The following is a 23380-nucleotide window of genomic DNA, read 5'->3' as shown; positions in this document are numbered from 1 at the left end:
TAGGAAAAACTCTAGGAACTAGTGAAAAATATAAAATAAAAAAAAAATCCAGTAGCATTTGGCTGAAATATAAATTAGAAATGAACATCTGCGTGATTTCATGTTATTGTGTTTTTGTTATAATTATGAAGGTTTATTTCCTGGTCTGCACAATTCCAATTGCTTGTTTGTTAAAGTCATTATGGATTCATTGGTTAATAAAAGAATCATATGTGCTCATTTAAAACCTACTTAGGGAATCTGTAGGACAAACGTAATACTTAAATATGGATAATAATTATTATTATCAATTGCTAACTATTTCTCTATATTTAATTCACTACGACTTTTATTAGTCCAAGTTAAAGAAATACAACGAATTAATTTGCATATCAGTAAAAAAAAAAAAAAAAAAAAAAAAAAAAAAAAGAATAAAGATACGAATTATTTGAGATCCACTTTGGCTCTGACCCATTTATACATAAATAGATACTTCTGATTTCAATAACTGCCTCTCGTGGGGTTTGTATGAACCCCTAAAAAAAAAAAAAAAAAAAAAAAAAACAGCATTTCGGTGTATTTATCAATAGTAAACATTATTATAACAAAACAAGAAATTGTTATTCATTTGTGTACCGTATATGTAAGAAAATACATTTAAGTGACAAATTGTCTTTTGTTGTTTATCTTCTCCTAACGGTAATACATTTAACTAGCAAATTGTATCTTTTGTTGTTTATCTTATCCTAACTGTCATACACTTAATTAACAAATTTATATATTTCTTGTAGAACGAATATTATACATAAAAGTCGCATTAAAGCAGAAGACGACGAATTCATAAAAGGAATCATTAATTATTCTTCAGTCTTGTTCAAAGCACAATTAGTACTCGGTTTGTAATAGTTAGTGAGAGTCCAATAGTCTGGACTCCATAAAATTTTGACGCCTGATCAAAGAATTTTCCCGGATTCAATATACGGATCCAACAATACCCTTAACCTAACCCATACCTAACCTTAAATTATTAGCTAGTCTCCTCTGTGGAAAGGATTCAGGTAAGATGAGTTCCAAGACAGGGAATTAGGTGACGCACTCTATAAATGATTAGCAGTGCTGATAGAAACTAACTAAGGAGTGTACTAACAGCTTGTAAGTGAACGCGAGTTAGTAACTCCACAGGCCCATCCTAATTAGTCACTGAATGGACAAACTAGAGATTCAATTAAGAATTAAGAATTCTAGTCAGGAAATTTAGATTTTATCTTAGAATTTCATAAATTAACACTTTTTAAATTAGTTAATAAATAGTTAAATTTTAAAAGTGTCTATGATTTCTATATTAAAAAATCGTATCCGAGAGTTGATTTAGTTAAGTAAAAATCCCCTAGACATTTTACTTATAAGCGAGTCAATTTGCACTTCCAGCTTCTCAATAAGTTAAAGGAAAGAGAAGGAAGTCCTTGAGAGAACGGTAAGATAAGGAATCAATTAAGTCTTCGCTCAGGAAGGAACGCGGAGATAGTATAGTGGAAGGTAAAGGAGGGAGAATAAGAAGAATCGAGATAAATTTTGAGGCTAGTACATTTCTGGTTACTAATATATTCAGTAATACCCTTCTTTATTCATGAATTGGATTATATTGTGTTCTCAATCAATGGATTCATTCTTTGAGGAACGGGAAGCGTAAGGAATAGATATTGAGAGTAGCGTTGCGCGTTAAGGGAGCGCCTGTTGCATATGGGTGGCACATTAGATTAATTTACAAGCAATCGCACGGTGAGTCTTTTTTATTTTTTAATTGATGTTGTTTTACATTTGTGCATTTTTTTAAAATTACAAAATGTGTTTTTATAGGGTTTATTCTATACAGCTATATTTTAGGGAGGGGTTGGGAGGTGGTAGCCTCAATATGTTTCCGAATACAAGCTGTCCACTGTTTCTTTTTAAAATTTATTGCTAAGAATTAAATATCGAAGTTCAAGATTATTGGTAGTTGGGATTAGATTAGTTTAGAAACTGGTTTTCACTTCATTCAAAGTATGTTAGTTTTATCTGTGGCTGTATTTTGATCCACATTTTGAAGAATTTGTGAATTACGGTTGTTTAAGAATCGATTTATTTAAACCGGTTCCCAGAGTAGTTTGGGAAGCAGTTGCCAAAGATACTATTTCTATTCTCCAGTACAGTCCTAGGGATGAGTTCAAAGGGAGGGTAACAGGTTGTCTGTTCCGAGGAACTGATTCCTATACTGCTCTGATTAATTGAATCGTTCTTGGGAAATGATTCCTAAATTGCTCCGAAACCGGTCAGATGAATCGGTTGCAGTCACTTTTCAAGTCAAAGTAAAAATTTGCCGTATTTGCTAGTCACCTAAAACATCATCTTTATATTTCTAGCTTACTACTTTAACTAAGACAAACGTTAGCTATACAAATAGCTTCGACATTTCTTCATGAATCGAATAATATTACACACTTTGTACCGCACAGTGGATTAAAGGTTTTCCATTGTACCAGCCTTACTCTCAACAGACTTAAATCTGATTTAAACTACTCGCTGACCAAAACAATACGTTAATATTCTTTTACAGTAAACGTATTGTTTTGCTCCGTGACTAGCAGGGTTTGAAAAAACCCGGGCATTTTTAAAAAACCAAACCCTCCTGGGCTCACGTGAGTTTTTTCGAAATATTTCAATGACTTTGGGGTAAAAGTGTTAAAATATGATTTACATTTCAAGACTGTGATTGTCACAACTTGCAACAATTTTATAGTCACTGCTGTTTTGAAAAAAAATGTCCGTTGTTTTGAAATTTTATGTTGGATTGCCGAGAAAATCTATACAGCAAATTTAGTGTGTTTCGTGCTTCTACCCTCAGAATTTCAACTTAAAAAGATCCGAATATTCCACCCTGTAGTATGGTGGATACCCACTATTTTGAAATTTTATGCTGCTAAAATATATACAGCTAAATTCGTCTCTTGTGCTTCTACTCTGAAAATGTTAACATAAAAGACTGAAAATTGCGCTTTGTAGCGTGGATATCCGCTATTTTGGAAAAAAATGGCCGCCACTTGGTAATTTTACGTTGGTATACCGCCAAAATCTATACAGAAGATTAAGTGTGTCTCCGGCTTGTATCCTGAAAAATGGCACGGGAAGACAAACGAACAAATGTAGATCGAGTCATCCTAGGAGCCTCAGTGACGTTCGCCTAATATGAATACCAATTAGCTATATATTAATTTAAAACAAAGACATAATTCATAAAAATGTCTTATATGAAATACATACTTTTCAACGTAAAATAAATGGTTTCATTGTTGAAGCTCACTTTCGATGCTGTGTGCGTTTAATTATAGGAATTTCCTGAGCACTTGTTGCCAGACGATTCTTTTCCGAAAATTAATTTAAAACAATTAACAAAGATGGACCTATAATTCATATTTTATAAAGTAAACGTTTCAAAATTTCTTAAACGAAATTAAATATCTTCCAGCGTAAAATAAATAGTTTTATTGTTGAAGTATTCACTTCCAATGCTTTGTGGGTCCAACTGCGGGAATTTCCCGATCACTTCTTTCACGATGGGTTTTCCCTGAAAACGCAGCTTGCTTTACTATACATCGAAACTTCCATTAATACGGAAATCTGAACTCAACACTTGAAATAGCAAGCGTTACGTAGTCCTCGGAGCTCCGAGCATTAAGCATCTTAAATTTGACAAGAATTTTTACGCTATTGCTGGTGTCGATTCTACAGAATGCTTATTTGAAGAGTAGCAAGAAATGACTGAACTAAACTGTTGGTTTGGAAAACCAAATCTTACTGAATACTTTTGTTACCATCAAAAGGTAAAAAATAATACTAATAGTTTTACTAATGTATTTACTAGTCACTGGCGTCTCTGGCATGTAAAATTTGGGGGAGGGGGAAATTAAAGAAAGTGATATAAATGATGCCAACCTGTTTATTATCTTCAATTCAATTTGTTACCTTTCTTCTTACTTTCACGAACTCCCTTAGACATATCAAGAACTATGTTATAATCGTTTCACAGCCTGAATATTGTAGTCCAAATAAATAGAATTACTATTATTTGTATGTTTTTCTGTTAAAAAAAAAAAATAAAGTAAAATAAAAATTGAAAATTTTGTACTTCAAAATATTGGGGGGACGCGTTCCCCTCGTCATTCCGCCAGAGACGCCCGTGTTAGTGATAGTACCGGCACCTATAGCCTTAAACCCGTCAACGTATGAGCAATAACGTCCCTCGGCGGTGCTGAATGGGGAGCACGCTATTTTCTAAAGTATAAAATTGTATATTTTACTTTAAATAAGCTATAAGCATAATGCATACATCAATTTGTTTTATAATTAACTCAAGCTAAGGTGTTTTTTTTCTTTTTATATTTATTCACTCAGTGCATTCAGAACTTTATAAAGCTCTAAAGTTAGACGTGCAGTTTTACTATACGGATCCGTAATGGTAGTAGGAACGGGTTAGAAGCCCCACAGGGGTTGGTTGGGTTCTGTTCCCGACACAAAATGGGCAAACTGAACATCTTACAATCTGTGTGCAAACAGGTTAACTTAGGTTTCATATTTCTGGACCCACTCTCCTACACTTAAAACAGATAACACCCAAGAATTTATCAATGCTGACTCCAGAACTGTTCCTTTTTCTTTAAAAAAAAAAAAAAAAAAAAAAAAAAGTGCTGATAACACGAAATATTTACATTGTATTGATGGATTACCCTACACCTACATACTAATGCAGGGATGGTAATAGTTAAGAACAGCTACTTCTCATCTCCCGTGCACGAGGATACATCTTAATGTTGCACTACCTAAACACCCTAAGTACAAGGGCAAGAACTCAGTCTATTACCTACTTTTTAACATCCTAGATAGTCACTGAATAATTCCTGAAAGTATGGCGTTTCTCATCCCTCCCTAAATGGGAAGTACGGCTCCTTAACTATAACCGGTAAGTAAATCATGTCTATTGTGGGATGTGGGCTAGAAGCTTTTTTCTTGGGCGAGTAAAATTCTGTAGCTTATTTGCATCGCAGTACTAGTGGTAACGCCCATGCCTAATACTGATGTTTGTTTATTGCTGAAGTTTATAATTCACAGTACAGATTAATAATATTTGAAAATGGAGTGTTCTTACTCGGTACAATAAAGTACAGCTTCTTTTAGTATAGCTTAATGCTTTTCCCAGCATTTAAAACAATGAAAATGCGTAACTATTTTCACACGTTCATAATTTAATATCGTACATTTTCGATCTGCGATATTGTTTTATCATTCACACAAACTTAATTTCTAACTGACGTACCTGATCCCCTAAGCTTTTCACATTTTCGTATAATAGAAAGGACAATACAGGTCCTGACAACGAGACATATACACTCGACGCCATGTTGAGAAATATGCAATGCATGAATCAGTATCACATCGTCATAAGATTAGAAGAAAAAGAAAAATGTGTCCCGATGATTTGAAAAATAGTGTAATTTTCTAACATTTGGGCCTCATGTATTTACGGTTTGCGTCAGCGCAAGGCAAAACATTCGTTATAATTTTCGATGCTCGAAATAAAAATTTGATTGGCTAGTTGTATCTTTTACTTTGCTTTCAGACCTACGTTTGCGAAACTAACTGCGGAATGATCTCCTTGCACAGGCAACAATACTCCACAACGATTTTCATCAAAGCAACACAAACTCAGTGCTCATTTTGGGGGGCGCGGTGGCTCAGTGGTAGAGCATTCACCTCCGGTGCTTGGGGTTCCTGATTCGATCCCAGCTCGCGCCGTATGGACTTTGAGGTGGACAAAAACCGTGCTCGTGGGTTTTCTCGGGGTTCTCCCGTTTCCTCTCTTTCTTCATTCCACCATTTCACTCATCTCTCATAATCACCGTCTCCTTTAGCCTAGCCGGCGTAACCGTGGGACGTGAAACTTAAAATATTTCATTTTCTATTAATATTTATTTATTTTAGTTTAACGTGCAACGATTATGCACGGAGGTACAGTTTCGCTTTATCCCAAGAGTTGCACTCATTACGTGGATCAAATTGCACTCGGCCAAATTGAATGATAGGATATTCACGTACAGAGCTTTTTGACTTATTGACTTCTTTCTTTCTTTCTTTCTATGTTGTATATATATATATATATATATATATATATATATATATATATATATATATATATATATATATATATATATATATATATATATGTGAGTCTGTGTGTGTGTGTGTGAGAGAGAGAGAGAGAGAGAGAGAGAGAAAGAGAATGAGTGATAGGGGATTATTAATGCCATTAAATGTTAAGTACATTGTATTAGAATTCTTGATTTATGTTCACTTTCTACAAGGAATAAATATATTATCTTTTAAATAAGTATTTGTCCAAATAATATTTAAAAAACCTACACATGAATTTTATGACTATGTATAATTTTAACATTTCTATTACATCACATATTAAATTATGGTGCTCACAACTAGTTTTTGCAAAGACCATCCAGTTTATAATTCAACACCTTTCTTGATTTCAAATTTGTACACAAAACTTTGATTAAAATCATTTGACAGTGCCAACTAAGAACGCCTTCCCCTTGTTACATTTATCGCAGATGTAAAAAAATGTTTTTGATTTTTCTTTTGGATTAACGCCCCAGCTTGTTTAGAAATAAGCCATACTTGGTCCAATTGTGCGAGAAACGCCCACTAACTTTGCTAGATGATCACTATTAACCTGTAATAATTTTGAGTACGTTCTTACTCTTTATCCCTAACATACGTAAATAAATAATTAACTGGTCACATATGAATGAAAAATTCGTCTTAATTTTTATTCATCAGTTATGTCATCTATTTCTTCTAAATTCATCTCCCAAGTTTGATGCATTTGTTGTTTTGTTTTTCTAAGCGATTGTGCACTAGAAGCAACAAATGCATCAAATTTGGAAATAAAAATGTTGAATAAAAATTAAGATGAATCTTTCATACATATGTGATCAGTTAATTATTTACGTATGTCAGGGATAAAGAATAAGAAGGTACTCAAAATTATCAATTACGCCAAGAGCACTGCTTATGTAAGGGAAGGGGTTCGGGTGTTTGAGATGGATATAGAACTTGCGTACCTGAGTTCAAGAGTAGTGTAAGTAGACACTACAAAAATAAAACACAGAAACAACTGCGCAAAGTCCATTCACAGTGTCTTCAACGGCCACAAATAAAATTTGCCCATTATATCTCATCAGCAAATTATACTACCTAACAATATTCAAAAAATAAACAGAACAATTAACATACCGTATACGTACAGTACATAACTACTGAATTCAGGAAGTGGAGCAGATAGCGCGAGAAACCGTTGTATGTTACTGTACATGAGGAAATGCGAACAGCTGACTGTCATTAGTGCGTCACTGTAGATATCAATTATGTGTAATAAGTATCTGAAAAAGGATGCATCTAAAGGACGTCCCTAGAACATGAAAGATATATGTCCCAAGTGACGACATAAAAAACAAATGACTGTCACAGTGCGAAACTGAGCCAGGTATATAAATGTGGTATATAGTCGCAAATAGCAATTAGGTGTAACAAGTAACTAAAACTTTAGTTAGCTTAAGAACATACTTAGCACATGAATACCATATATACCTAGTGTCCGATCCTAAAACGTAGCTGGAACACCTATATATGCCACATGCCTAACACATATTATGCTGTTAGGGAAGTACATGCTCACACTTTATTTTACACAAGTAGCATGCGAGAGAACCTTTTCTGTGTTAAAGTTAATAAAAAAACAGAGACTGAGAACGACTCTATGACAGGATAAGTTGGAATCCTTTATGCTTATGTCACTGTAGAAGAAAATGTTTCAATATATTAATGTAGACAACGTCATAGATAGTGTAACACAAAAAAGTGTTGTTCTAAAAAAAATGCTCATAACTTGAAAATGTAATCTGAAAGATCTGTACGTATGTATCAATGTCTGGCTGTAGTTATGTGCTAATATTTCTAATTCGCTTCACAACTTTATAAAACTTCCTAAAATATATAACAGCTAGCCAACTCCCAAAATTTTGTTTTGTATGATTTCAAAATAGAAAGTAAAATACATAAAAAAGCTTTCTCTTAAAACAGTACAATATCTATACTATTTTGACGATTGTGTAAAGATAAAGGAACATTGAGAATACTTAGCACAAAGTAGACCTATTTCGAATTGAATATAGTTTAACTTACAAGAGCGCATATTACCTTAATTTATAAAGGACCAATTTAAAAATATAAAATTATAAAAATTATTTTTGGATAACAAAAAAATAGGAGCTACCTTTTTTTTAAAACGGGCCGGTTGGTGGAATTGTTCTACAGTGAAATTTTCATACCAGTCCGCCCCTGGGTGATATGTGTTTGACATTTTGTCATTACTATCCAAGATTTTTTACGAAAGTAAAACCTTAATAAATAAAAACTGATGAAAATATATAAGATGATTTGAGGTTCTTTATTCATATATATTTAACCCAGTCATAGGGTTTTTTGATTATTTTTAGGCAGCCTTATAGCTGAATTCCCTATTACACTTAGTTCGTTATACTTGAGGTGAGTTGAATATTCTGACTTAATAATCCTGGTCAATGAGATTCCGTATAATCCTTGAAATCAGTTATTTAAAAGTCTTATTTGATTTTGTTAATGTCTGTTGGTAGACATAAAGTTAAGATTGTTGAATTATATCTGTCTTGGATATATATATATATATATATATATATATATATATATATATATATATATATATATATATATATATATATATATATATACATATACAGGGTGGGCCATTTTAATCAATCCACGGAAGTATCTGAAAAATGATAAAACATAGAAGACATGTTAGAAGTACACGTTATATATTGTTAAGGGGGAAAACCAATTTCACCAAAAGTACCCCTCCCCGCCCTCCGTAAATGGGGGGTAACTTTGAAATGTCAAATGGGAACATGGGTCGAGTAATACATCGTTCGAAAGGTCTTCGAAAACTAAGTAACGCTGTACCAAAAGATATTCTATATGAAGCACCAGTTTCAAAATGGCCACCATGATATGGTTCGGAAACTTCAGTACCAATAGTATGAAAACCATGGAAGGTAAATGATGGAACGAAATTGAAATACGTAAATATCATAGGGCATATCGAGTGTTGTGATCCCTGTGATCCCAGTGGCCTCCCTGAAGGAGTCTTGTGGGCTAACTTCAAAATTTCAATGTCCGACCGGACAACGGTTCGGGCGTACGCTTGACCTACCCAATGATGTTTGGAAGGCAGACTTCATTGATAGAGAATTGGTACCCTGAGTTAATGCGAATGGCCACAGTTACATTTTGATTAATTATTAGCACTCATGTCATATTGTCAGGGATGAAACGGTGCGTACGTATATCCCCAGCTTCGTAATGCCCAGGTGCGTATGTAACGCTTTCCGAATAACCAGCACGCATTGCATAAAAGTTTCTGTGGCGACGGAGATTAGGAAATTCACACGTTTGTGAGTTCTAGCAACTGCATTATTCGTCAACTTCTTTCTTATAACGTTCCTTCTGTTTTCGCATCAAATCATACTCAGCCATACAAATGTGCGTTACCATTCAAATAAAATTTCACCTTTTGTAGTCACTACAGCGTCATTCTTACAAACCACACAATACCTATTTGTAGTGTAGCCTTAATTTGCGAATTAAAGTAGAGTTCTAATTTGAACTTTCACAGATACTTTCCACCTCACTCACATACAGAGCGCAGGGAGAGATTATTTTGCAGGACTTGGATTTTTCTCTATACATTATGGCAATTTTACTCTAACAGTTTTATCTCTGTTGTATCATTCTCGAGCCATGGAATGCCGTCCGTGGTTTTCCTATTTAATTTTCGTTATTTTCATTTATCTCTAACCGTATTCATACTATGGGCACTAGACGTTTTCTTAGACACAGGCACCATGTCTTAGCGATCATTTTGAAAACGGTGTCTCATGTCGAAAATATTCTTACAGAAGCTGTTTAATATTAATTTGTCTATCTAACGTGATGTTACTCGCTTCAAGTTGCTATTTGAAATTTTCAAGTTGGCCCGGATACCCTTCAGTTGGCCCTTGGAGTCACCTCGACAACACCCCTCGATGTGCCGTACGTCAGTTACCTACTCCAGTTTTTCTTCTGTTGATTTATCTCCAATCGCTTTCATACTACGGGTACTAAACCTTTTCTCTGACACGGATACTATGTTTCGGCGGACTTTTGAGAACAGTGTCATTTCAACTCAATAGTTTTCTGCTGCAAGATGTTTGATTTTGAAAGATTTATCGAACGAGGTACCACTCGACTCATGTTACTATTTGAAAGTTTGAAGTTAGCCCACAAGACCCCTTCAGGGAGGCCACTGGGATTACAGGGATCACAACGATATGATCACAGGGATCCATATGCTCTATGATATTTACGTATTTCAATTTTGTTCCATTCATTTACCTTCCATGGTTTCCGAACCATATCATGGCGGCCATTTTGAAACTGATGCTCCATATGGAAAATCTTTTGGTACAGCGTTACTTAGTTTTCGAAGACCTTTCGAACGAGGTATTACTCGACCCATGTTCCCATTTGACATTTCAAAGTTACCCCCGTTACCCCCATTTACGGGGGGCGAGGAGGGGTACTTTTGGCGGAATTGGTTTTCCCCCTTAGCGATATATAACGTGTACATCAAACATGTCTTCTATGTTTTATCATTTTTCAGATATTTCCGTGGATTGATTAAAATGGCCCACCCTGTATATATATATAAAGTACATCATATTTGGATTTTCGGACTGGTCTGGAACAAATTAATAATTAGATATAGTTTAATAAGTTTGATTGTAATCTAGTAATTATGAGTTTTCGCTAAATACTTCATCAGATTCGTTCGTTATTTTAATTGTATTTCGTTGAGTTGTAAGAACTCTATAATGGTTCAAAAGATTCCAATTATTTGTTTCCAGAAGGTATTGTATAGGGTAAGGTCCATATACAAGATTTCTAAACATTTTATCCAGTATCAATTTCCTTCCTTTTCCAGTGTTTTCACAAGAAAAAATTATGTGGTCAATAGAGCCAATATCTTTTTAGCACCAACATAGATTAGTTTCAATTTTGTTTATTTGATACAATTTAGAGAGTGTTAATACAGTATTAAAAAGTAGTCGGTAAAATAGGATTAGGGTCTACTTGATATTTTGTCCAGTTATGTATGAAATTCCATGGTTTAGGTGTATTTATATCCATAATTTGCCAGTAATATTTACCTGGACCTTGTATATTATGTGATTTCCATTCATTTATTGATTGAGTTTGTTGTAAACATGCAACTGTTTTAAATGATTTGAGGTTTAGCGTCCCGTTCAGCAGCGAAGTAATCTAAGATTTGAACTCACAGCTTAACGTGGAATTCAAATATTAGCTCCACCGGAATATAAATCTTTGATTTTTACGTTCCACGGTTTTGCTGGTGAGGCTAAAGGAGACGGTGATGGTGAGTAATGCATGAAATTGTGGAATGAAGAAAGTGGGAGGAAACGGGAGAACCCCGAGAAAACCCACGCACACGGTGTTTGTCCACCACAAAGTTCACTTGGTGGGGGCTGGGATCGAATCCGGGACCCCAAGCATCAGAGGTGAACGCTCTACCACTGAGCCACCGTGGCCCCCCCAAATCAAACTGCTGTCTCTTGCACCGAAGATACGTACGCTAACCATTTAGCCATGAGAGGTAGAGATGAATATATTATTATTATTATTATTATTATTATTATTATTATTATTATTATTATTATTATTATTATTATTATTATTATTATTATTATTATTATTATTGAAGATTTGACATTTTAATGCTGGACTTACGGCTTAACATGGAACTCAAACCGCATAAGCTCCCACCTTGAATCGAACCAGAATCTTTCATGCCAAAGGCGCGTACGCTCTCCACATAGGCACGAGGAAGCTCTGTGTAGTTATTTAAAAACAAAGAGCATTTTAAAAGAACTAAACAAAGTTTGCATAATTATTGCGGAACTGCGTTGGAAAAGAATGCACCGACGACATGCGACGATCACCATGACACTAGTAACAAGGAGCTTAAAATTATGACATTTATTACAAAATTATTATTACTTTGATCCCTGATGGGAGCATATGTAATTCGATCCTACGTTAAGCTGTAGTCAACGTCTCACATAGCCTCGGTTCTGAAAGGGACACTAAACTTAAAACCATCCATTCAACACTAGTAACAAAAACTGATGGGGTGGATAAAGTAATTGGATATCGTGGAAAAGGGAAAATCGAAAAATGCAGAATCAGATTGAACGTGCTCAGAGGTCTACGGTACTTGTTTATGCAGCATATTGCATAATGTATATATTATTTTTATGTATACACTACTAACGAGCACCCCTATGCCTTCTGTTTCTCTTCCGCTTATGTTCATTCGGACTTTCACATTTTTCAGTGTGTCAGGGAACAAATATCTTCGTAAAACTCAGCAGCAAGTACTGAAATAACCGATTTTGCTTGTTAGTTTTATTGCATATTTGCACACGCAAATTGTAATTCTGTACACATTTGGCGGATCAAGTGTCAATTAAATAAAAAAATTACGTGCATTTGCAGACTAACAACAAACGTTATCTTTAGTCATTTTTACCTACTAAAAGCCGGATCCTTATTCTCCCTAATGGATAAACTTATAGTGCGTGAAGTGTTCCTCTTACGATGGCTTATATCAGTGGCGTAACTAGTTTTACTGAACCCTGGATCAATCGATCTTCGATTTACTCACAAAGCAGTGGTGTACTCACTTATATCACGATATATATATATATATATATATATATATATATATATATATATATATATATATATATATATGTGTGTGTGTGTGTGTGTGTGTGTGTGTGTATAGAGAGAGAGATTAACATCATACAAAGTTATAAAACCTAAAGTTTTTTCTTATCTTTTTCCTGAGATATCACCAGAGGCGTACTGGGAGTACAAGGGCCCACCCGGAGAATGATGCTTAAGGGCCTTGATGAATACCAAGTTGGTCTGGAGTCTGGACTGCCCTTTTAGAAATGAACCCTTAGCTGGAGCTGGAGACCCCGCCCCCACGAAATGTAAAGTTATGTATGCGTACCTATAACCAAGTAACTGAAAGAGATATTACATATTTGTATATAGTAAACAGTGTTTGGAAAGTGGAAACATGCATGTTATATTTTACTAGCAACCTGCAGCAACACAAGTAACCCTGCTTACAAGGATGATTTTTGTTGCACATCTTATAAGACTGGTCTTCTGAAAAAAAGGCAATGCATTCCTCAGGTTCATTTTTTCCCTCCGAGTCACTACACTCAGTTTAAATGTCGCATTTGGAAACATCTACATCGGATTGTATGTCAGTAAGTCTTTATTGTTTGTTTTATCACAGTAGTCTGGCAGAGTTTTTCAAAAATTTTAGCAAAATTCAACAATTCAGATTACAAATTTTTATGCTCAAGTAAACATTTTCAGCTATCTCCTGAAAAGCACATTCTAGAATACCCTCATTTAGTAAATCAGTAAATCGGCGAGGATTAAGACAAGAAGCATCAAAGATTAATTTTTTAAATCTCTAATTTAATCTACCCTGGATTTGTATCCCAACCCCAACCCCCGCATATTCGCAAATTGATCCTCGTCAATATTCGTGCACTATTGTTAGGTATACCGAATTAGAAACCGCATCTTGCTATCCCCCATCCTTTTTATCGACTCGAACTTAAAAAAATACTATGATTGCATCAGCAGTGGAGACCTTCTTCTACATGAGTTTTGAAAACAACTAAAAAATAAAATAAAATCATAAGTTAAAAAATAAAGATTTGCAAGAAAGGAGTGGCGCGTTTCCATTGGGGTTCACTATTTCCCTTGTACTTTATATATATATGATAAAAAGAAATTGTCCCAGTCTAATGCCCTGTTAATTCTCACAGCTTTATAATGTCTTTGTTACTCTTGGATAAGAAAATGGATAATATTCCATTGAATACATAAATTATGGACAATATTACATTTTCGAGTTAATAACTTACATGTATTTTTGACTTTCTTTTATTGTCTTATTGTTTTTTCAACAAACAAGGCTACGAGTTGATCAGGGGCCCCCTTTCCCTAGTGCCCTTCATTCGCTAGCACTGCGGGCCCGTTAGTTAGACCACTGGTTACTATGAACGAGAACGGAGTTTTGAAATAGTTATACCGTAATCAATTGAGCAATATCTTAAAATGATTTTGCGGAGGGCAGGGCCACCCGGAAATTTCCGGGTATCCAGGCGGCCCAGTCTGCCTCTGGATATCACTACATATTTAATATGAATTATGGCGGGAGCTCATGTGATACGGATTCCACTTTCATCAGTAAGTGTCGTATCATATAGCCTCGCTGCTGAAAGGACGTTAAACTCAAAATCAACTCAACTCATTAATATGAATTATGTTAATAGGAAATGAAATTAAAAATAGTTTACTGTACTTAATGCAATTTAATAAAAAATAACGATAATAATAATAAAATTATGCAATAATAAAAAGATTGTGATAAAAACTTTTTTCATGGTAATCCTGGATTCTCTCGTGTAGAACAACATGGCTTTCCTCAATGCTGCCTCCAGAAGTGGGGAGATAAATACGTGTTATGAAGCACTGCAGTCCACATTTTTAGTTAGCGAACCAAATATCGAAAAATGTCTCAAATTTATTTTTCAGGTCTGCGACCCCCTCAAAATTTCTGGATCGCCCCTGGTATCAGCTGTTGCCAATGAATTGCTAAAAGTCATAGCTTACCTTTTGAAATGTTTTCAAACGTTAATGTTACCATTTTCAAATCATTACAAGTGCTTTAGTTAAGTTCAAATGAGTGAATACGATGTGAAGTGTTTATTGCACTATTCTTATTCTTATGTTGCATGCAGTAGGCCTATAACCTCCATCGATGACGCGTCTACTCCCTACGGTCGTACTCTTGCGTGGGCTCCCTCTATGTTCCTGCCCTGGTACTGTGGGCGTAGAAGGGGGTCCACGGGAGAGTACGTCCGTATGGGGCAGGTGCGTCATTGACGGAGGTTATAATGCAAGAAACATAAGAATAAGAATAATGGATAAGTAAGAATAGTGCAACAAACACTTGACATCGTATTCACTCATTTGAACTTAACTATAGCCCTTGTAACAATTTGATACTGGTAACTTAAAACTTCTAAACATAAACACTGGTTTCCTACATTATACAGGCATGTTCCGATAGTAGAAATTATCCAAGACAATCCTTTTCCATAGGCACTCGCACATTTTAACAATAAAATTATTATTTGTTTGACGGGCTATTATTAACAAGTATCAAATATGGGATAAGTTTGTGAAGAAAGTCTGATTGAGATATGGACGGTACATCCAGTAGCTGGAAAAATTATCATTGCTTCGTTTGGTTTCATGTGTTTTCGGTCTTTTCTTTAAACAGTCTTCGACGCCATAGCATAAATAACATCAACAGACAGTCATTGCCCCGTGATACGCACAATTTTGGGAAATAATTTGATTTTTTTAAAGTGCGATTCTGTCATCAGTACGCCATATGAAGAATCAGACTTAAAAAGCTTAGTACAGGAAATGATTTTATACCTAAGCAGCACATTACTCTTTCAACGTAAGCTAACCTAATCCACAGGGAGGCAATGTAGAAGGGAGACAAAATGCTCTGTATAAATTCGATAGTGTTGCTACAAAATCAATTTATCTGTTCACTAAAGGATTTTCTATAATTATTAAATTCTAAATGCCTTCAGAAAGTTAAGAAAGAAATGCTAATATTATAGTTTTTTCATGCGCACATCTGAACTAAATCAGTACGAGGTTCTTTTTTATTTGTTTTGATAGTTTCTGTCATTTGTTTTGGACTGCTACCTATCAACAAGTATATGGAACATACTTCAACACCTCTGTGATCGTGTAAAATTTGGTTTAAGTAATATCAAAATCTTTAAAAAAAGCAGAGCACAAAAAAAATCGCCAGTTTTATCGCTAGGACATTTCAAAAGTCATTGGAAAAGACGTTAGTAGCTTTTGTAAAAAAAAATTGACGCTAACTGCCTCCCCAAATTTGTTAGATTTAGCGACTTGTCATTTACATTGGTAACACTGGCCTCTCCGAATAAAAGTATGCCCCTTGGTACATTTTTTTTTCTGAAAAAAAAAAAAAAACACTGGTACCTGGCATCAAGAACTTTGTGCAATACATGACTCGACCATAAACTAAGCAAGATACAAAGTGTCCAAGATCAAAGATGTAATAAGAAATGAGAGAGAGCTCTATCATTACTATTGCATTGTTCAACAGAAGACACTGTTGGAATGAAGCTCTTGTGTCGATGAAAATGCGTTCGGCAACGCCTTGCTATCTTTTCTATATTACAGAAGAAGAAAACGAAGAAGATACATTGTAGCAGTGTAAGTAAAATTTTGCAGCCAGTGAGAAAGAAGTAAATATATCCATGAAAGAAGTTTCGTAACGTTACTGGAAGCATAGAAATGTGTGCACTTTAATTATTAAGCTTGGAATGGGACGACGGAAACGTAATGTGAAAACAGAGGTCCATATGTAATAATATTAGAAAAAGTCAAAATAACATTAAGAAACTGTAAGAAGTATTTGATGATTCTTGTGAACATTTGGACAATTTGAGAACGTTTCAGAACTACATGATGTATACATGGAATGTTATTAATGGAAGTTTGAAATTAGTGAATGGTCCAAGATTAACGATTACATCAATATATAATCAGACTGTTAGATGGAGGAAACCTCGATGGTTACCTACAGCTAAAAGTAAACTCTTTTGGATACCAGAAAGACCGAAGCGAAATGAGGAGGAGAGGGTTGAGATCAAGAGACTATATGATAATTACAAAGTTACCATGCGAGCGATTAGGTAATGTCATACGTAGATATATTTCGTATTTAGGCAAATTTTTGGGATTGGGGGCCAGAACTTTTTGCTACACCGGATTATTATTATTATTATTATTATTTGTATTTTTGATAGTTTAGGTTAATTTATGTTGGGATTCTTGAGTTTGGGGGCCAGAATTCGGGTTCAGAATTTGGTCCTCCGTTCCTAGCAAAATTTTCGAACTTTATCGGAAAGAAATGAATAATTTCCTGGCAGTTATTCCGAAGTTGAGCGTCCGCTTTCGCCACGTTTTTTCGCTGTTATCTCATTTCCACATTTTCTGGAATTTGTTATTAGGTTCATTAATCCGTGCTCTTCACAAACTTTTAAAACATTTTGCTCGTTATCAACGTATTGCTTCACAAGTGTTAAAACTGTTACTTCATTGCCCTTGTACATTCGCATGTTGATAACATAAATGCTCGTTACTTTCCCACAATGCAACTGTTCGGTTACCTTGCGCCAAGTAGTTCCCTCCGCTCGCAGTATAGTCATATGTTTATAATCACTTATATATAACAAACAAACAGATTTTTCGAGACCCTTATATATTATCAAGCACACAAACGATTAAATTATCCATATCTTTCCTGTAAATTTTAAAAATGTTCATGGAAACGGACGCCCAACTTTGGAACTTAACCCAATTTCCTCGCCTGTGTGCTTGGTAGTATGTAAGAAAAGCAAAGTTGTGTTTTATTTTTTTTACAAGTGGTTATAAACATGGAACTATTTGGCAAGCGGAAGGAGCTACTTCGTACAAGATTACCGCATCGTTGGATTCTGGGAAAGTAATAAGCATTTGTTACTCTGGCTGCAGGTGTCCAGAGACGCTCGATTTAGTATCCTTACGCAGAGACGAAAAATTACAGTCTATTAATTATAATAAAATGGGTCAAAACTTCCCTAACACTAAGCTAAACCGACTCCATCCTACTCTATTACACCCTTTAAAGCGGTCCTAAAAATTGATGATTTTAAATTTTCGTAGCCGTTACTACGCTTTTTTTCTTTATCAAAAAGCAGGCAGACGACCAACTTCCAGATTTAGAATAAATGCCCAGATTTCTTTCCTTACATTAATACCTTCTTTTCATATTTTCTGTCTGATGGTTTAGGTTAGGTTGGTACTTAGTAATTACCGTTATGTAACATCAACTCAGTTCTCTTGTAAACATTTTTTTAACCTGACTTTGGCACCCCATTTCCAAAATTATGCCATGGAATTATGTGCAGATTAAAAATGCGGGGACAAATCTACATAGGACTGCTAAAATTGTCGGGTGTCACACGAAATGACCTAAGTTTAGAGTGCCCCTTCAGTTTCAAATCTACAAAAAGCAGTTAAAACATAAAACATTAAAAATTTGTTAGGTTAGGTTACTCGGTAAGACTTTAGATAGACTAGAACAATGACTGGAACCCGGTTCTCATAGAAGCTTCAATTACCACTTAAATTCAGTAATCCGTGGTTTTCATAAGAATTTAATAAATTCTCTTTATTATTATTATTATTATTATTATTATTATTATTATTATATAATTCTGTAAAACTCAATGCGTAAATACAACATTCAACGCACCGATTCGCCATCCTATACGACTGCTATGCTGTTCAATCATCGAAATTTCCGCGTCTTGCAAATAGTACCCACTTCTATTTATCTTTTCTTGGGGATGCGGTGGCTCAATGGGAAAGCGTTCACCTTCGGTGCTTGGGGTCCCTGGTTCGATCCCAGCTCGCGCCTTGTGGAATTTGTGATGGACAAACATGATGCTCGGGGCCCAACTTTAAAATTTTAAATGGAAACATGGGGCGAGTGACACCTCGTTCGATAGATCTTTAAAAGCTAAAAAGCGATGTTTGAAAAGATTTTTCATATCGATCACCGTATTCAAAATGGCCGCCAAGATATGTTACCTTTATCAGATATTGTCCAGTACTACTAATATGAAAACGGTTGAACATAAATGAACCAAATAAAAACTCAAATAGGACAGCCATGGGTCAAATCGAATGATGATTTCGCGGTGCCCTCCAGGACCGCCTTTCATGGGTCCCCAGGCCTAACTTAGAAATTTTAAACGAAAATATGGGTCAAGTGATACCTCGTTCAATAGATCTTCATACACTAAACAGCGTTGTGGCAAAATATTTTTCATATGGGCCACCGTTTACAAAATGGCCGCCAAGACATGGTGCCTGTATCAGATAAAAAGTCAGTACCAGTAATATGAAAATTGTTGGAGATAAATGAACAGGATAAAACTCGTATATGAAATCACAGAAGGTATTTATCATTCCAAGCCTCGAGAATAATCCAACGGAGAAAAAGATTATTAAATTATAAGTGGCATAATGCTAAAGAGGAAATCTAATTCTTAGAAAATTATCTTTCCGATCTCTCTCCGTAAGTGGGTGAAGCAGGAATGAATGGTAAAATCTCAAATGACAACCCCACTTTTGCTTGCAATAGGTATGGTTTGTCTGAAACACTTGGGTGTACAAGTGACTCGTATTGTAATGAACCAATATTGTACAGATGGCTTTTGAGCAAAACCATTGTTTTTACACATTGTTCTAAAATTGCATTGTTAGACAAATTGGTTTCGTATTGCAGTTGTTTCATTTTTGCACAAATCATTGTCTGTAATCAAAATAGAAGGTACCTTTTAACAAGAATTTTACCTACTTTTTTTCTATTACAGACATCTATCTCTTATAAAAACACATTTCAGATAATTTTGTTGTGTAGATACAATTTAAAAAAAACTAAGGTTCTCATTTGTAATTTCACCATTCATTCCCGTCGTGCTTCACCCACTTACGGAGGACATTGGAACGATGATTTTCTAGGAATTAGATTTCCTCTTTTGCACTGTGGCACTTTTATTCTAATAATCTTCTCCTTTGTTGCAACATTTTCGAGAAGTGGAATGATAAATACCCTCTGTGGTTTCCCATAGGAGTTTTATTCTGTTCATCCGTTATTATCTTCAACCGTTTTCATATCAGTGGTACTGGACGTTTTATTTGATACAGGCACAATGTCTTGGTGGCCACTTTGAAAACGGTGACCCATATGGACAAGTTTTTGCCACAACGCTGTTTAGTGTATGAAGATCTATCGAACGAAGTATCACTTGACCCATATTTTTGTTTAAAATTTCTAAGTTCTTCCTGGGGGGCATCGTGACAACATTATTCGATTTGCCCCATGGCTTTTCTATTTGAGTTTTTGTTTGGTTCATTTATGTTCAACCCTTTTCATATTAGTGGTACTGGACGTTTATCTGATAAAGGTAACATATCTTGGCGGCCATTTTGAATACGGTGACCGATAGGACAACTCTTTTGCCATATAGGTTTTTAGTTTTTAAAGATCTATTGAACGAGGTGTCACTCGTGCCATGTTTCCATTTAAAATTTTAAAGTTGGTCCCCGGGCCCTTTTGAAGAGCGGCCCTGAGGGGCACAGCGACATCACCATTCGATTTGCCCCATGGTATTTCCTATTTGAGTTTTTGTTCAATTCATTTATGTTCAACCGTTTTCGAGATATTTCCATGGAAAGATTAAAATGGGCCACCGTATATATATATATATATATATATATATATCGACGGTGTTAAGGTAAAATGTCGTAACCTTCAAAAATTGAAAATGTGGATTTTTATCTTATTCAGCTCACTATAGGTCAGACCATAGTAAGAAAAAAATTGTAAGCTTGTGCGTATTATTCCTCCCCGATAAACACCATCTTTACGAAGACACTTAATGTGTCGAGTGCGGAGGATTGTGTGCTACAGTGAAATTTAGAGCTATGTCGGTGGTAGTTCACTACCAGAAGGGACACCCCTACCGAATTGGTCTAAATGGAGTAGCCAGACGAAGAGTGTTCTGGAAGGAGGCAGCTGTTCTCCAGTAGCCAAGTTGGCGGAAATCATAGTGATCAGTACGGCAGCTTGGACATTAGTCCCAGTCGTGGTCAGAGTGCCTGGGGTACTGCGGGGTGGAAGGCAACGGGAAACCATCACTATTTTTCCCTAATTTGCTGGCAGCAAAAAGAGAACATATGTACGCACCTGTTCACATAAAGCTGGAAACTCGTTCAGAAACTAAGTCCGAAAAAGTGAACCTAGATCCGTTACAATTCCCGCAGATCTAACACAGGGAATTGCATGTTCCCGCCGTTCTTTATATAGACACTAGCTGCAAACCGCACTGTCATCCGAGCGATGTGAAAATGTAAAAACAAAATCAAACTACTTATTTCTGAGATTAATATTGATTGCACACCTCATGCAAAGTTCCAATATGCAAAATCAACCATTACCTTAAGTAGAAATTGCTGAAAACGACAGAAAATGGATATTTAAACCTCCAAGTAGGAACCTGTACTTGGAGCGACTCTATTATCAATATTATAACACCATCTCTTGTAAGTTGCGTCTGTGTTCAAGCGGGTTTTGTACTGCCACTGACATTTCTGAAACGAAGGGCGACGGTTCGACCCTCCGTGCGGAAAGTTAAAGTTTTTCTTCCTTTTTTTTTTAAAATATATGAGAACTTTTTTATAAATATAAATTTCTACTGTGAAGTGATTGGAAACACATTATCCGACGAACTGTCACTTTTCAAATCCCTGTCACATTTACTAGCCCGCCATGCCCATAATTCATATACGAAAACGCTAAAATGAGAAATGTGAATACAGTTGAATACCTAAAACCACACGTCCAAAATGAAAATTATTCATATATATATTTCAGGGGGGCTTTGCTAACTTCATTCTTGGAAATGTGAACATTCTACAAGCTACTTCATTCACTTTACAATATTTTATTTGAATAAACATAAAATTTCGGGGGGTGGGGGTACAAGCCCGGAAGTCCCCTAAAATACACCTATATATATATATATATATATATATATATATATATATAGAGAGAGAGAGAGAGAGAGAGAGAGAGACTATGCAAGGTCTTGGAAAACCCGTTTTTTTTTAAGTCGGTTTTTTCTGCTTCGCTATTTTGCTTGGAAAATTTTGGTCTTTTTTCAAAATTTTGCTTTAAATTGATAAAGAAGGCTTTGTTTCACTTCTCTACAACACAAAAACTCATTTAATTAGTGGTTGATGCTGATAATAATACAAAACTTCTAAAATAAACCATGAATTTCGAGAAGATTTTTAAAACTTTCATATACATTGTATGAATATTTCGAACGAATTTTTCATTAATTGATCACATACGTAATAATCTGTTACCACCTATCACGTGCTTCGGATATGCAAAATCGGTAAAGTTCCGAATTCTGTAATGCACTGACTGTTCCTTAAGCTCGTTCACAACCGGAAAATTACCGAATTTTCTGTTCATGGATCATATGCGTAATAGACTGTTCATCTGATCGTGTGGTTTCCTAGGATTTAGAATATATAACCACCATCACGGTTTACCCAGTCCTGAAGGTTTATGAATTTTTAACAAGAGGAATTCAACATATCGTTACGTTGTTTTAAACAAAAAAGAGAAAATCTATTGAATACATTTAAAAAGAGTGGAAAGAATCGATCACTGTTTCAATTCACAAGAAAGGCGACAAAACTGATTGTAATAATTATCGATACATTTCTCTTAACATTCTATTAATAGGATTGATCCCATACGCAGATGAAATCGTTGGAGATTATCAGTGTGGATTTAGGCGAAATCGATCAATCATCAACCAGATATTTACCATTCGAATATATTGAAAAACATAAGTTTAATTATGTGCTAGAAGCTAGAGTACTTAGCTCTAAGAAATGGAACACGGATGACTAAAAAGAAATGATCTAGAGAAGAAAAAGCCGATAACTCAAAAGTTAAAATAAAGTTAAATAGCTTCTAAAATTGCCCTCAAATACTACGTACTTTGTTTACTTTAATTCATAAAACATGTACTCCATCCATCATGATGGTGAATTCCAGAGCGAAATATGGCATTTAGGTCATGAAATCTTATTTAACTTTAAAGTATATTATAGTAACGCTATTTAAATAGAAAAATCATGAAAATGAAAAAAGCCAAAATTCTCGTTTTTTTTTTTCCAAAAAAGCCGTCTTTTTCGCATCTCTCTCTCTCTCTCTCTCTCTCTCTCTCTCTCTCTCTCTCTCTCTCTCTATATATATATATATATATATATATATATATATATATATATATATATATATATGCTTGTATTTTTTTGCATTACAAAAACTTAGGGTACCTCAGAATCTGGATTCTTA

General features: G+C 35.0%; 2 protein-coding genes across 2 annotated transcripts in view; one reads left to right on the top strand and one right to left on the bottom strand.

Moving 5' to 3' along the window:
* LOC145689383 (BRISC complex subunit Abraxas 2-like) overlaps positions 1-5448 on the bottom strand; it is a 48885-nt gene extending 43437 nt beyond the window's left edge. Inside the window, exon 1 of the mRNA XM_081763539.1 lies at positions 5327-5448. Coding sequence (XP_081619665.1) covers positions 5327-5431 — 105 coding nt within the window. The 5' untranslated portion in view covers positions 5432-5448. The remainder of the gene's footprint in view (positions 1-5326) is intronic.
* An 11132-nt stretch (positions 5449-16580) lies between these two features.
* mRpS26 (mitochondrial ribosomal protein S26) overlaps positions 16581-23380 on the top strand; it is a 36446-nt gene continuing 29646 nt past the window's right edge. Inside the window, exon 1 of the mRNA XM_081763532.1 lies at positions 16581-17084. Within this exon, the coding sequence (XP_081619658.1) occupies positions 16855-17084 (230 nt within the window). The 5' untranslated portion in view covers positions 16581-16854. The remainder of the gene's footprint in view (positions 17085-23380) is intronic.

Source organism: Thermobia domestica, chromosome 1, assembly GCF_964235325.1.
Source record: "Thermobia domestica chromosome 1, izTheDome1.hap1.1, whole genome shotgun sequence".
In the NCBI taxonomy this organism is placed as follows: domain Eukaryota; kingdom Metazoa; phylum Arthropoda; class Insecta; order Zygentoma; family Lepismatidae; genus Thermobia; species Thermobia domestica.
This window is presented reverse-complemented; position numbering and strand designations above follow the sequence as displayed.